The 16,775-nt window shown below is 37.7% G+C and overlaps 1 protein-coding gene and 1 pseudogene across 1 annotated transcript; both read left to right on the forward strand.

The window, feature by feature from the left end:
• Positions 1–6,264: 6,264 nt before the first annotated feature.
• On the forward strand, positions 6,265–7,252 carry LOC114636853 (annotated as a pseudogene).
• A 2,600-nt stretch (positions 7,253–9,852) lies between these two features.
• On the forward strand, positions 9,853–11,188 carry LOC114636830 (small proline-rich protein 2D). Its single transcript, XM_028784932.1, has 2 exons — positions 9,853–9,894; positions 10,549–11,188. Exon 2 carries the CDS (start codon positions 10,568–10,570, stop codon positions 10,823–10,825), a length of 258 nt encoding a protein of 85 aa, XP_028640765.1. The 5' UTR covers positions 9,853–9,894; positions 10,549–10,567; the 3' UTR covers positions 10,826–11,188.
• Positions 11,189–16,775: the final 5,587 nt, after the last annotated feature.

Raw genomic sequence — 16,775 nt, forward strand, 5'->3', positions numbered from 1 at the left:
ACAGCCCTACATCAGTCCAGGATCTTCTGGCTTTTAGAGTCTATGTTAGGAAATCAGGTATAATTCTGAGAGTTATGCCTTCATGTGTTACTTGGTCTTTTTTGATTGTAGCTATTAATATTCTTTTGTTGTTATTGTTCTGTACATTTAGTGTTTTGATTATTATATAGCAGGAGGATTGTCTTTTTTGTCCAATCTATTTGATGTTCTGCAAGCTGCTTTTATGTTTATAGCCATCTCTTTCTTAAGGTTAGGGAAGTTTTCTTCTATGATTTTGTAGAAGATACTTTCTGGCCTTTTGAACTGGGAGTCTTCATTCCAGTTCTTCTTCTATTACTATTATTCTTAGGTTTGGTCTTTTAATAGTGCCCCAAATTTCCTGGATGTTTTGAGTTAGAAACATTTTACATTTGTTATTTTCTCTGACTGATGTATTAATTTCCATTATGATACCTTCTAAACATAATATTCTCTCTTCTACCTCTTATATTCTGGTGATGATCCTTGCATTTTTTTTCTCTAGGTTTTCTGTCACCGTGATTGCTTCCATGTGTGTACTTTTTATTGCTTCTATTTTCATTTTTAGGTCTTTGATTGTTTAATTAATGTTCTTTAACGGTTTGCTTGTATTTTACAGTATTTCTTTAAGGAATTTATTTGTTTCCTTCTTAAGGGCTTTTATCTGTTTTATTATGTTTTCCTGTATCTCTTTAAGGAATTTATTTATATCCTCTCTTTAAAGGCCTATATCCTTCCTAAGAAGAGGTTTATGGTCACAGTCTTACTCTTCAGGTATGTTAGTATATCCATGGCTTGCTGCAGTAGGAGAGCTGGGTTCTGATGGTTCCATACTGCACTAGCATTTGTTGATTATGTTTTTGTACATGCCTTTCTCCATCTAGTTGTCTCTTGTATTGGCTGGCCTGGAGGTCCCAGGGAGTAGTAAGCTACTTGGACTGGTTGTCCCAGATAGCTGCAGGCCTCTCAAAATGTAAGCAGATCTGTGGCCTAGAGTGTGGGGTACAAGTTCTCTATTGCAGTTAGAGGTGTGGACCAGAGGGAAGATGGAACTTTAATAGGGAAGAACAGAGCTCACCACTGTTGGGTTTGCTGGGGTCTTAGCATATGGGAACATTGAGTCATGGGTGTCTCACCTGCATGTCCTGGACTGGGGCAAGCCTCCAGGGTGGCAGGTGAAGCTCCGGGGTATGGAACAGTGCGCTGTTCCAAGATTGGAGATGGAGGTCCATGTACCTTTTTCAAAAGACATTCAATTTTATTAAGCCCTCTCCATACTTCATGATCTATGCTGCCTCATATCTCTCACCCGAATGTAAATTTTCCTTTTCTAATATTGTCCTTCATCCCTTCAAACCTTTCTAAGTGGGCTATACTCGATAGAATTTCAGAAGTAACTAACATTGTGTTATATGGCACCATAATCACAATACAGTTGGCAATTTTGTAATTTGGCATAACAGGTACTAGGTATTTGTCTAAGGAAGATCCTATAGGTGTGATATGCAAATATAAAGAGTATTAGGCCTCCTACTGACCTGGCTCTGTGGTACATGTACTAACTTTCTTGAGCAATCCAACGGTCATAAATTACTCAGCACCTGGCCCCAGATGCAGAACTGATGACTCTTTCCCTTTAGGGACAAGAACAAAGGTATTCTCAGCTAAATTCTTCCTTAATCTCAGAAGCGTTGACAGTCATAGGAACCTCACATGCTTCACTGAAGCTGATTCAATGTCTGGGTGCTTCTCGGAACAGAGCTGGAACTAATTGAAGGGTTTGTTTCACCTTTCTCATTTTAATCTTTCTTCTCCAGTTATAAAGTAATATTACAGAAAGCTTTAATGATTGCTTTATCAAGACAAGGAAGCACTAGTGACAATGCAATGCAAGGCACTTACCTGAGGAGAGTAAAAATATTTGCTGAGGGACCTGGGAGCCACTCTGAAAGCAGAGTTACACATGGGGTTGGCAACACTGTCCTCAATGGTAATATGTCAGTACCTTTAGTGCAGAGCACACAGGTGGAGTCTGATTCTGTTCATGAAAGAAAGAACTGCAGAAAATGGCAGGCTCAAACTAATTAAGCAGATGACTTAATGCCACCCTTACCTGTTATGGAAGGCAGGTGCTATTATTATTTTGTTCATATTATTTTTGTTCTAGAAAAACATTTAAACCCTGGGAGGAGAAAAAAATGGCTGAAGCTTGCCAGAGGTGAAAATAGAATCACAAATGATGTTTCTTCTAGCTTTTTCCTTCTTGTAGCATATTGAGAACTTGTATAAGAAATGCAATGTTGTAAGTAAATATGTCAGTATGCTCCAAAGTGACAAAAACCTGAAGTAGATACTTTGAAATCCAGGGAAGATGAGGAAGAAAAATAATATGGTAGTCATAGAGGAAATAGTTTTATAAAAACCAGTTAGAAGATGCTTCAATTTGCACAGCTGCCAATAGTTACTGAAAATGTGTGAAAAGGAAGACTCTGTGTCTCAGAACCCTTCAGCAGTGAAGATGTCCAAGAACAGTGATGGTGTTCCTTCTTTGTAGAGTACTGGCTTAGCCATTTATATATAACTGGTATTTTGTTTAGTAAACTATTGGACCTGCTTATTCAAAGCAGTCTTATAAAGAGGTCCTTGGATGCATAAATGCAACAAGCCTTCCTCTCAAGCACAGAACTACTTCCAAAAACTCGTAAGTCTGAATTTGTCCTTGCTCAGCTCATATTTATGCCCTCATATTGGTGAAACTTCATGTGTGTAGCTTCTGCAATTACTAGGAGAAACAGTCTCATGGCAAACTGCTTGATCCTATGACTTTGATCCTTTTCTTTTCTTTTTTTCCCTGAAATTTCTGTTAGCCAGAGAAGGGGGAGATTTTGTAGATATGTCCACTAGGAGTGTAATAAAAAATTGCATTATGATGGATTTTTGTTTTCTATAATGATCTTTCTGCTGTGAAGAAAAGTTTCTTTCATGGGGGAAAGTGCTACAGTTACCTGTGGGCATAAGGACAAATATTTAAAATGTAGTTAGAGAGTAAAGTAGCTTGTAAGTTCTTCTGCAATGTCTGTAATTTCACCTGTCCTGGGTACTTTGCTAGGTTCCCAGTACAAGGCATTATTTTCCTCTTGTTGAGAGGATCTTATGTGCAATTCAATAAACACTTTCTGGTTACTGTAAAAGTATACTTGTTACTACTGCACTCTTGAGTTTATTGGGTCATACTGGTTGTTTTGGTTCACTAGAGTCTTCTCTGGTTAGGACTGTTGGTTGTTTCTTTCCCTTAAGCTTGCATGGCATCTTCAACAGCAATAAACATACTATAGTGGATAAAAGAATGACAATGAGGCTTCCACTCTACACAGAGAGCTACAAGGAACAAAGGAACAATGAGAGTGGTAGAAATGCTGTAACCCAGGGAAGGACACAGCAGTTCGCTGTCTAATACCAAATGTTCAGCTCCGAAAACATACATACTAGTTACATTATACATACATACATACACACATACATACATACATATATATATATATATATATATATTCATGTATTCATGTAACAATAATTAATGAACAATAGGCCATGAATTTGAAAAGGAGTAAGAAGGGGTAGGTAGGAAGGATTGGACAGAAGAAAGGAAAGGGATATATGATGGAAATATATTGCAAACTCAAAAATAAGATGTAGACAAACTACAAGGAAACCCAGGAATTGTACATTCTACATAAAAATCTTTTTAGGCAAAGACTGCACATATCATTAAATAATATAGTGTATTCAAATATGAAAGGTGGAGACTTTTAGCATGTTCCAACTTCCTGTCCTCTTGTGATGATGAAATATGATTCTTTTGTCTCCTAATTGCTAGTCTACTCACCATCTTTCTACCATGTCTTCCTCAACAGGCTGAGCCACATCCCTTCTTTCCTCTGCCTCTCCTCCTTCCCTCTCCCATCTACTTCTCTCCCTCCCTCTGCCCTCTGGTTTCTTCTCTCTCCCTAGTAGGACTGAAGCATCTTCACTTGTATCCTATGGCTTGTTAACCTTTTTGAATTCTGTGGATTGTGCCCTGGGTATTCTGTACTTATTTTAGGCTAATATCCACTTATTAGTGAGTACATACCATGCTTGTTCTTTTGGGTCTAAGATATGTCACTCAGGATGATACTTTCTAGCTCTATCCATTTGACTGCAAAACTCAGGATGTCCTCCTTCTTAATAGCTGAATAGTATTCCATTGTGTAAATGAACCACATTTTCTGTATTCATTCTTCCATTTTGGGACATCTGGGTTGTTTCCAGCTTCTGGCTATCACAAATAAGGCAGTTATGAGAATAGTGGAGCATGTGTCCTTGTGGCATAGTAGACCATCTTTTGGGTATCTGCTTAGGAGCGGTATAGCTGGGTCTTCAGGTAGATCTAATTTCCAATTTTCTGAGGAACCTCCAGGTTGATTTCCAGAGTGGTTGCACCAGTTTGCAGTCTCACCAGCAATGGAGGAATGTTCCTCTTTCTTCACATTCTGGACAACATGTGCTGCCACCTGAGTTTTTCATGTTATCCATTCTGATTGGAGTAAGGTGATATCTCAGGGTCATTTTGATTTACATTTCCCTGATGACTAAAGATTTGAAATTTTCTTTAAGTGCTTCTCAACTCCTGTGTTTTGAATTCACTGTTTAGTTCTATAGTCCGTTTTTTTTTTATTTTGTTTTTTTTTTGTTTTTTTTTGTTTTTTGTTTTTTTTTGATTGGGTTGTTTGGTTTTTGGAGGTTAGATTCTTGAGTTCTTTTTGTATTTTGGATATTAGTACTCTATCAGATGTGGGGTTAGTGAAGACTTTTTTTCCCAATCTGTAGGTTGCTAGTTGGTCCTATTGACTATTTCCAATGTCTTATAGAAGCTTTTCAGTATCATGAGGTCCCATGATCAATTCTTGATCTTAGAGCCTGAGCCATTAGAGTTCTGTTTAGGAAATCCCCTCACTCAGCACCACCAGCCTGTGCCCATGAATTCAAGGCTATTTCCCACTTTCTTTTCTGTTAGATTCAGTGTATCTGATTTTATGTTGAAGTCCTTGATTCACTTGGACTTGAGCTTTGTGCAAGGCTACAAATATAGCTCTGTCTTCATTTTTCTATATATCAACTGCCAGTCAGCCTGGCACCATTTATTGAATATGTTTTCTTTCACCCATTGTATATTCTTGGCTTCTTTGTCTAATATCAAGTATACATAGGTGTGTGGTTTTATTTCTGGATCTTCAGTTTTATCCCATTGATCAACATGTCTGTCTCTGTACCAATACCATGTCATTTTTAATCACTATTGCTCTGTAGTATAGCTTGAGTTTAGGAATACTGATTCCCCCAGAAGTTCTCTTATTGTTAAGAGTGGTTTTTGCTATCCTGGGATTTTTGTTTTTTCCATATAAAATTGAGAATTGCTCTTTTCATGTCTTTGAAGAATTGTGCTTGCATTTTGATAGGGATTGTGTTGAATCTGTAGATTGCTTTTGGTAGGACGGCCATTTTTACTATGTTAATACTACCAATCCATAAGCATGGGAGATTGCTCCATTTTCTGAGGTCTTCTCTGCTTTCTTTTTTCAGAGAGTTGAAATTCTGGTCATACCATCATTTATGGTGAAAACACAGTGCTGTCATGTAGAGATTTGGCAATATAAAACTTCATTGAACGTATGTTTGCATCAATTGTAGCTTACTGCCCTACTAGAAAACTTTCCATAGCCTTCTCTCACTCTCACTGTTCTCATGGGAACCAATATCATCCTATAAGCCTCTGTAAGCTGAAATATGAGAGAAATCACAAAATATTCGTTTTCCTCTTCCTGACTAAGTTCAGTTAACATGCCAAGTTTGTTCATAGTTATTATAGATTAGATCCTTTTTTTACATACTTATATAGTATTATGTGATGTTCAATTTCATTTTAATATTTTTACCTACTTTATCTGTCTATAAACTTGGACATGGAGTAAATTTGGTGCAGAAACTAGAAGCCAGAAGGAATTTTTTTGAAAATTATTATGTATATTTGCTATTCTTTTATCAATACAGTAGAAAATAAAATACATATCCTGCTGAAATGCATTAAATTACAATTTGAAAATTTTGACGGTATTGAATAAAAATTTAGACATTTTAAACAATGTCTATATTCATTCAAAATTTTGTGTAATCAAGAATGCCCTTTTCTGGCTGCGGGCGTCCAAGATGTCGACCAAGAATTTCCGAGTCAGTGACGGGGGACTGGATCTGCCCTGACAAAAAGTGTGGAAATGTAAACTTTGCTAGGAGAACCAGCTGTAACAGATGTGGTCGAGAGAAGACAACTGAGGCCAAGATGATGAAAGCTGCGGGAACAGAAATAGGAAAGACACTGGCAGAGAAGAGCCGGGGCTTATTTAGTGCCAATGATTGGCAATGCAAAACTTGCAGTAATGTGAATTGGGCTAGAAGATCAGAGTGTAACATGTGTAATACTCCAAAGTATGCTAAATTAGAAGAAAGAACAGGATATGGAGGTGGTTTTAATGAAAGAGAGAATGTTGAATGTATAGAAAGAGAAGAATCTGATGGGGAATATGATGAGTTTGGACGTAAAAAGAAAAAATACAGGGGGAAAGCAGTTGGTCCTGCGTCTATATTAAAGGAAGTCGAAGATAAAGAATCAGAGGGTGAAGAAGATGATGAGGATGAAGATCTATCTAAATATAAGCTAGATGAGGACGAGGATGAAGATGATGCTGATCTCTCAAAATATTGTCTTGATGCCAGTGAAGAAGAAGACAGTAACAAAAAGAAAAGCAATAGGCGGAGCCGCTCAAAGTCACGATTGTCTCACTCAAGGTCTTCATCACGCTCATCCTACCCCTCAAGTTCAAGGTCCAGGTCCAGGTACCGTTCAAGAAGTTCTTCCAGCTCGCAGTCCAGGTCTCACTCTGGTTCCAGAGAACATTCTAGATCCCGTGGTTCGAAATCAAGATCCAGCTGCAGGTCCTACAGGGGCTCTTCTTCCCCAAGAAAAAGATCTTACTCGAGTTCATCATCTGAAAGAGACAGGAAGAGGAGTCACTCTAGACCTTCTTCACCAGCTGTTCGCAAAAAAAGATGAACGAAATCACAGTCGCCCGAAAGGCACCACAGGTCATCTTCCGGATCAACCCATTCTGGTTCCCATTCAAGTTCAAAAAAGAAATAATGTATTAAAATTTACATCTTTAAAAAACATTGAGTACAGTGCATGAAGTATATTTTTTAGGAAGTTGATGTCTCATTTGGTCAGAAGTACTACATCTGCTAGTAGAGGTGCACGCCTTTATTGCTTTTCAAAACAATGCAACTGTGTTTATTTGTGAAACTGAAAGTAAATTGCATTTTAAGCCATACTGTTCCCCAGATAAATGCTCTCTGTTCATTTACAACCATTTGCTTCATTTAAAACCATTCTGGCAATAACAGTACTTTTGTTTCCTACTTTAAATCCTTGTCCTTTTCATTTCTAAATGTTCTATTGACAGAGACAGGGTTGCCTGGGCTTGCCTGGACTTCAGACACATGGGCAAAGCTAATAAGCTAGTTGTAATAACCAATTCATGTTCATATGGGAGCAGTAGTCAACCTGGATATGTTATTTACTTGTGCCAGTAATTTCTTACCAGACGTTAACTACCGTTGCAAAGCTGACAACTGGGAACAAGCTGAGGGTGCCTTAGAATCATTGTCTCTTACCAGCTTTACACCTCTTAATACAGAGGATTGTAGAAATTACAAAAGGAAAAGGTTAGCCACATCTTATTTCAAAATGTCTGTCTTAAAGTTTAGAAATGTGGATATCCTCTAAATCTAGTTACCAAATATTGCACTTGAACAATAAAGGATTTTAATCATAGTTAATGAGCAAATTGAAGAAAGCTTTTGAAACCTGTTTCTCAGTGACAGGCTGACAGAGACATGAATTTAAGTGAACATTTGCCTTGTGATGTCTGATTTTCAACATCGTAGATATCTAAGTAACAGAAAAATTCTTATTTCTGTTAAAGACAATTTAAGCAAAAATCATTTTTCTCCTCACCTGGAAAAAACCATATGGCTTAAAATGCTTTCAGAATTTTATTTCTCAAATTAAAATCTGGTCACTTGAGATCCATTTTGTTCTCTGGTTTATAAGTTAAAAGATTTCTCTTAATAGTCTCTTCAGCAGCAAAAGCAAGGTAAGTATATAAGGGACAACAGTTGTGCTGGGGCTCCTTGTGAGGGAATTATTTTTCCTGTTTGTCCTTTAGTATTTGTCTGCTGCAGTTTAAATAAGTAAAGCCTTCTAAGATGTTTAGTAAACAGATCAAACAAAATGTTTTTATTTTAAAGTGAGTGTTTTTCTTCTCAACTGATCTAAAGATGAAAACAAAATATCGTACGTAAAAATATTTTGGTAATATTTTTACAAGCTTTCCTGTGTTTTTTGTCTTATTTTCCTTGCTGCTTTACTGTAGGTTGCACATGAACTCTTACTCTCTTGTAATTGTGCCTCAGACTTCTTGAAAGTCGACTTTCTGAGTTGCCCAGATCTTCTAGATCCGACGTGTTATCCTTGGCTTGTTTTTGTGCTTTCTGTATTTAAAACTTGAGCTGTACTAGGCAAATGCAAGGTTATAAATTTAGCTAATAGGAGTTTACAAACAGTTCAGATGATTATGATTTGATGTGGTTTAATTGAGCTGTACTAGTTCATTTCGTAAGGAAATGATAGTGTAGACAAATGTAAATAAAATCTGTGAGTCAACCAAAAAAAAAAAAAAAGAATGGCCTTTTCTAATAGTATCTAATACATGAATTAAAAATGATAAAACCATAAAGTTTTAATTCATTTTTTTAATATTAATATGATGATAATTTAAGTAAACCTTAGAAAATCAGGAAGTGATACATGTAACTACATGGGAGGGAGGTTAAACTGTAAGACTGGTGGTCTTTCTGTATATATAATCTCTGTTTTTCTTCATCTGCCTCAGCTTCTCTCTCTCTCTCTCTCTCTCTCTCTCTCTCTCTCTCTCTCTCTCTGTGTGTGTGTGTGTGTATGTGTGTTAACCACCTAAGAAAGAACATGTTCAGGATAGGTGCAATTTTAGTTCTGGCACTCTCATTATAGGCAGTCTTGTGGTCATTTTTAGAGGTGGGTTAAAATGTATATCTCAAAAATGTCATTTGACATGCAGTCCTGTAGAATGCCATGATAATACCATAGACTATTAGCCTGGGCTTTGAAGAGAATATAATATTTTGCAGTATTTAGAAAAGTCAATATTTTAGGAAGGAGACATAAATTGACCTCAGGCTAGGGTTGTCAGAGATGAAGCTAAAACCAGAGTTAAAACCTTTAATACTTTAATACCTTTTTTAAATAATTTCTTTCGGTCTGTAGGCAACTTATACTTAGAAAACAGATATGCAAATGAGCAAAGGCACCAGAGAATATTAAGAAGTTGAAATAGAAAAAATAAAACACATAATACAGAACATAAGAGAGAAAAATCATTGGGTACATTCACAAAGGAGAACTTAGGCAACCAGTGAAATCTTACTGAAACTTAAAACAGGGAAGTGCCTACTGAGTCACAGCTCTCAACAGTGATGAGATCCAGGAACAGGATATTTCCCATTCTATAGAGTCCCAGTCAAGCCAGTCATGCATGAATTTGCATTTTGCTTTGGAAATTTTGGGACCTTCCCACTATCAGTCAGTGTTGCTCCCACTGGATTGGCCAGCTAGTCCTATAAATTGGTCCTTGACTGTGAGACTGTAGACTCCTGGTACTCAAGTCCTAGACTACTTTGGAGAACCTGGTGAGTGTCTTTCTTAAGTTTGTCTATCTTGTTTTTTCTATGTGCTGTAGTCAGTTTTGAGGGAGTAAGTGTCTTGAGTTCAGTTTTGATCATGGGATGAGTGATACCTACTTCCAGTCAGAAAATAAGCAGTGGATTCTACAGTCAAATGTGTTAAGTGGCTTTTTCTTACAATTGTTAAGTTGTAGAACAGAGAATATTTCTCTTTCATGTGGATCCTTTGGTATTCTTTGAAAGGCTATATTCCTTACCAGGCATTATCACATGAAAATTTCCTGAGCTGTTCTTTACTGTCCAAACCCAGACAATCTTCTGGGATTATGCAGGTAATGAGGGGGACAGAAAATGGTTTTGTGATTTTTCAGGGGACCTGTACTTGAGATTGCTTGTCTTGAAGGTATTTACATCTGTAAAGAGCATTAGTTGTTTCACTGAAACAAAACACTTTCTCTTAAGAAAATGCCTGAAGCACAGGCAGATTTCCAAGGATGCTGCAGCAGAGTACTGACAGGAAAGGTAAAAGCTAACTATCACTAAAATAAGAGTTGAACAATAATGTTGATGTAAGAGAGACGAATGGACTTGATGCTCCATAGCTCCATCTTTCTTCTCTGAATTGATCACCCCTGAACCCTCTCATGTCATCTCTTTCAGATCCTGAGATTCCAGCACTATGTCTTACCAACAGCAGCAGTGCAAGCAGCCTTGCCAGCCTCCTCCCTTGTGCCCACCTCCAAAGTGCCCTGAGCCTTGTCCTCCTCCAAAATGCCCAGAGCCTTGTCCTCCCCCAAAGTACCCTGAGCCTTGTCCTCCCCCAAAGTGCCCAGAGCCTTGTCCTGAGCCATGTCCCCCTCCCTCATACCAGCAGAAATGCCCTCCTGTGCAACCTCCTCCACCATGCCAACAGAAGTGTCCACCCAAGACCAAGTGAGGCCTTCCACAGTCATCAGGACAAGAGGAAGAAAAGAGAACCAATCACATGTGCTTCCAAAGCACCACCTCCATCTTCCCTTCAAAGTCTCTGAAGAATGCAGAGGAATCTTCTATACCTCTTAGCCTCCATGTGTATGTAATGACCCCTTACAGGGAAGGTGTTTCCCTGAAGTTGTCCTGCTTTTGTTGTCAAGGGACTGCTGAGAATGATCTGTCCTCAGTGGTTCAGTATCCCAGATGCTCAATGGGAAGTGCAACTGCTATCTATTCTGTGCACTCCGAAGATGTTTTTCAAAACTGTCAGTCACCTTATTGTAGTGCTGCCACTGTGGTTCCATTTCCTGAATAAATCACAGTCTACTTTATGGCATTCATGTGTTCCTTTCTTCTAAAACTTACACTATTGTAAGTAATGCATTGGTTTGCATTTTTATTTGGAAAATATTGGGACCTGACCACTATCAGTCAGCTCTGCTCCTACTGGGATGGCCGTCTAGCCCTATAAATTGGTCCTTGATTGCATGATTTCAGACTACTGGTTCTCATGTCTTCGACTACTTTGGAGAACCTAGTGAATGTCTTTTCTTGAGTTTGTCTTCTTGTTCTATGTGCTGTAGCCCTTTATTTTTATTCATTGACTGTCCCATGTCATTTTTCTGTAATCAGGTTATGACTGAGTTTTCTGTTATAACAAAGTGTATTGTGTGTTGGTTTGCTCAAGAGACACATTCTTTGATTCTGCATAGCTTCAATGTCTCCTTTAGCACATGCTAACTCAGGAAGACTGTCTGATATCCAGGTATGCACGTGCCACTAGGGACATACTCCTATACACCCCTAACTCCCCCATGTATTTTGCTCTCCCTTGTCTTCTTCCACAGACGTAATAGTTACACATCTACATCAATTATAATAGTTATGCTTTTTCCTTCTAAAATTGAAACAACTATACCAAACATGTATTTTAAAAGGTCTGTATTTTTCTTAACATGATTATATGCAGTTCCATGTACCTTTCTAAAAATGACATGATATCATTATTCATTCCCATTGACTAATACTCCAGTACATATACACATCATATTTTCTAAATTCATTCCTTCACTGCTAAGTTGCTAGTTTGATTATCTTGAGTATTAGGGATAGCACTGAAAGATAGATGGAGATGCAGACATCTCTATTGTATATCCTATAGGATTTTTTAAAATGTAGTGAACCCAAGTGATGCTGCTGAATCATGATAGTTTTGATTTAGTGTCATTTCTTTAGAAGACCCCACACTGATTTCCATATTGTTTGGTTAATCTACTCCATTACAGTCTGAGAATTTGTGTTCCTTTTCCTCCACTGCTCTGCCAGGTCCTGTTATTATGTCAGTGGTACTCATTGCTACACAGGTAAAATAGCTCTTGTGTAATTTAGGTTTGTGTTTTTTCAATGACTGGAAATATTAAACATTTTCTTGTTATATTATTTGTGGAAACTCTTATTTATATCCCAAACTTGTCTTTAGAAAAAATTGAACTATTTCATGGCATTTGATATTCTTGTGGCCAACCAAGGAGTATACATTGATGGGTCCATGGTTCCAGTTCTATAAGTAGCAGAGGATCACTTTGGCATCAATGGGAGGAGAGGCCCTTGGCCAGGTGGAGGCTTGATGTCACAGCATAGGGGGCTGCTAGATGGGTGAAGCAAGAGATTTGCTTTTTAAAGGCAAAGGGGAGGGGGATGGGATGAAAGTTTGCAGAGGAGAATCCAGGAAGGGGGAACCAACATTTCAAATGTAAAGAAATGAAGTAATAAAAAATACTTTATAAAAAAAGAAGCATCCTCTCATTGTGCCTCACTTATGTGGGTACTTTAATCTTTACTCTGGGGGCTAAAGATATGGCTCAGAAGTTAAGAGCACTGAGTGCTGTTCCAGAGGTCCTGTGTTCAATTCCCAGCAACCACAAGATGGCTCACAGCCACCTGTAAAGACATCTGATGCCCTCTTCTGGAGCATCTGAAGATAGTTACAGTATGCATACATACATACATACATACATACATACATACATACATACACACATACATATTTGTAAATGCATCAATAAATTAATTTGGTTGCACATGTGGATATGTTTGTAGTTTTGCTCTTAATTTAGATTTGGAAATTACTGCAGATATGCAGCATTTCTTTTTAAGTACTGAACACACTGGTTATGGAAGGTTACTAATTGAGTCCTTTCTATAGACTGAAATGAGAATAGAAATACAAACAATGGCTGTTATCTTGTAGTAAATGAAGAGTAACACACATTTTCCCTGCAACTACCAGGATTGTCTGTTCAACTACAAGTCCCTTGAGGACATGTGTGAATCTTCATGATATTTATGGTTCTGTTTATTTCTTCCATGATTCCTTAGTAACATTCCAGCAAATCTGTCTGAAACAGAATTTGATGAATACTAGGAGTCTTGAGAACATAGAAAAAATTCAGAATACCAAAGTGAGAAGAATCCATTCAATCTCTCAGACTCTTCCTTGTGACAAAAATATTGTAGGGAACTGAAAAGCAGCATGTTCACTTCTTTATCAAGGTATAGACTTACATAAAGTGCAGAAAATCCTCTCTTGTGAAAGCCATTAGTAGAAGTTTGTGTTCTGTTTCCCAAGGCATGGGTTAGTCAATAACATCTTTAGGAGGTATACAAGCTCACCTCTAGATTACCAGTAGGGGATTATTGTACTGTACTTTTATTTTATGCTTTTTGTACTTATTTTGAATTCAAGTAATTGATCCTTAACGAAATATTTGTTTAAAATGTTTTGATATACTTTCAGTTAATCAAAATATTATTTATTTTTCTATGCAACATAAATGTTTTAATGTTGCCATTAGCTATTTCTACATTTTATTAAATAATAACTCATTATCCACAAAACTGTTGTTGATATATAATCAAATATCAGGATATAATGGCTATAATTTGTTTTACATATCAAAGTCTATTATTATTATTATTATTATTATTATTATTATATGCCAGGTACATTACAATATTTTTTCTCTTCTTTCCTTCCTTCCTTCCTTCCTTCCTTCCTTCCTTCCTTCCTTCCTTCCTTCCTTCCTTCCTTCTTTCTTTCTTTCTTTCTTTCTTCCTTCTTTTTCAAAATATTACTTATTATTTTATATATTTACATCCCTAATGCTGACATTTTCCAGTCTCACCCCAGTAGATTTCCTCCCCCTCTCCAGGGCCCTTCTTCCTAGCTTCTGAGTGTGTTCCTTTCTCTGGCATGCACTCTCCTTGAGGCACCAAGTCCCTACAGGATTAAGGTTATCCTCCCCAACCGAGGCAAGACAAAGCAATACTCTGATCCATAGGTACTTGGGGCATCTGACCAGTCAATACTTGTTCCTTGGTTGGTGCCCCAGTCTCTGGGAGCTTCCAGGTTCGAGGTCAGTTAACACTATTGGTACTCTTATGGGGTTACCATCACCTTCAGTACCTTCAATCCTTTCCCCAATACCTTCACAGGGGTCTCAAACTTCAGTTCAATGCTCATATGTGAGCATCTGCATCTGTTTCAGTCAACTTCTGGTAGAGTCTCTCTGAGGACAGCCATGATTGTCTCCCCTCTGCCTGCACAACATAGCATCAACAACAGTGTCAGGGTTTGGTGCCTGCCCATGGGATGGATGACAAGTTGGGCAGATCAGTGGTTGGTCACTCTTTCAGTCTCTGCTCTATTCTTTTCCCCGAAGGTCTTCCAGATAAGAACATACTATGGTTGAAACTTTTCAAGGTGTGTTGGCATCTCCATCACTCCAACGGAGGAGCTGTCTAGGTATTGGAGGTAGACTCTTCAGACTCCATATCCCAACTGCTGGGCATTTATGCCAAGGTCACTTACTTTTCCATCTATTACTACAGCATTTAGACTCTTGTGTATGTTGAAGTCATTACCCTTCTAAGCACAGCAGGACTGGTGAACTTAGGAACCTTCAGAGAGTGGGTCAGTATGGACAGGGCCTAGACAGGTCTAGGCTTGATGGCCTCTCAATGCTGAGAGTCAAATAAAAACCTAGAAACTTAATCAATAAACTATCTCCAATTAACAATCATTTGCAAAATATTTTCTTCAAGAATCATAGTGGAGACACAAAGTATTCAAGTCCAGGACACATGGCCAGCTGGAGATGTCTAGCACAAAGATAATTCAATGGAGTTGTAGAATTTTTTCTTCTGTTAACCTGTGGATCTTTTGCTGATATACTGTGGTTACACATTTGTATTTATTTTACCTGTTAAAATGAGATTTCTGTGTTTGTCAGTGTGTGTGTCTCTATATCTCTGTGCATTTTATGTAGATTTCATGGGCTCTTGAGGGCTTGATTTGTGACACCCACATCCAGGAAGACATGCTGAAAGCAGTGTCACTCAGGCGCAGCACTGTTCTCTGTGGTAAGCAGTGATGACAGTTTTGGATTGTCCCCAACATGTAAATGGCAATCAGGATATCTTTATGTATGTATTGCCATACTTCTGATCTTTGTGGATTCCTAGGCTGTGCATGTGTGTGGGAATGTTGAATTGCTTTCCTCCCTTGGCAGAATATAGAATATTTTCTGAAACCATGAAAGGTAGATTGCAGAGAAGTGCTTAGTGCAAATCCAGCTGGAATCCTATAAGTACCTGTGCTCTTTGTGTATGATAAATTTAATTTAGTAATTTTTATACAAATATAAATTAATTCAATTTCTTGAGGTTTTTAATCTAACCATTTTAGTGTTATTTGTCCCTTGTCTCTCCACTGTTTCTGTATTGACCTCTCTACCACTTTTCCCACAGGAATCACCTCCTATTTATTCCATTAATTATGTGTCCTTGTATGTGTCTGTGTATGGGTTTAGGCACATGAGTACAATGCTTAGGATGCCAGAAGAGGGTGCCAGTTTCTGTGGGCGAGGAGGTACAGGGATTTGTGATCTGGTGCATGTGCATGTAGGCAAGAGTACTTGGGTCCATTGAGAGAAGATAAATGCTCTTAACCTTTGAGCCACCTCTCTTGCCACTTTTCTTTCTTTGTTTCTTTATTTCTTTGTTCTGTCTTTGTCTTTCTTTCTTTATTTCCTTCATTTTTTCATTCTTTCAGTCTGTATGACTTTCATATGTTTTTCTGTCTTTCTCTTCCTTTTTCCTCTCTTCCTACCCTTTTCTTTATCCCTCTGGCTTCTCTCCTTTTGCTTTCTTTACTTTGAGTTATTTGTGTATTTTAGATATTAATCCCTCATTGGATATTACACATTCGTTGGGGGGCATACAAATAAAACACCAAAACAGGTTTAAGTCTCATGAGAAATTGCCCACTGTTTAGCACCACCACAAGTGTCTCGAGGACTTCAAGTTGTTGTAGAGTTTTCCTCTGTTTGTTGCTCTCATGGCCATCATCACCCTCCTAATCTACGTGTTGTATGAATACTTTAGAGGATTTCTGGCCTCTCAATGGACAGTGTAACTGACACATATTAGTGATTAATCTTATTCAATTATTGCTTCTGGAGCAGATTTATGATTTAACTATCACCCTTAGAAAGAATTTAGAGATGTAAATTGTTAGTAAAATTAGGTTAAGATGTTTTTCTTGGTGACTTTGATGTAGAAAATCCTGGAGAACCATTTAAAGTTCAGAAAGGTAGACTCTTATAATTGAAGAAGGTAGTTTTTTCAGGTCATGAAACAAGAACAATGGTAGTCCAACAACTACTAGTTGACGTGCCTTTTTGTCAAGGCTGTGCTGGTAATCAAGGTAATGAATAACTTTTTGGACCCACTTTTGCCCTCAGCTTTCTGGTATAATTTAATAAAAAGTTGTTTGTGAGTTGGTGTTCTCTCTCTCTCTCTCTCTCTCTGAAGTTTTAAAGTAGAAGTATATATATATATATATATATATATAT

This window comes from Grammomys surdaster, unplaced genomic scaffold, assembly GCF_004785775.1.
Source record: "Grammomys surdaster isolate TR1022 unplaced genomic scaffold, NIH_TR_1.0 124976, whole genome shotgun sequence".
Taxonomy (NCBI): Eukaryota; Metazoa; Chordata; class Mammalia; order Rodentia; family Muridae; genus Grammomys; species Grammomys surdaster.

Coding starts and splice junctions, on each gene's coding strand:
- LOC114636830 (XM_028784932.1), top strand. CDS start 10,568: ATGTCTTACCAACAGCAGCAGTGCAAGCAGCCTTGCCAGCCTCCTCCC.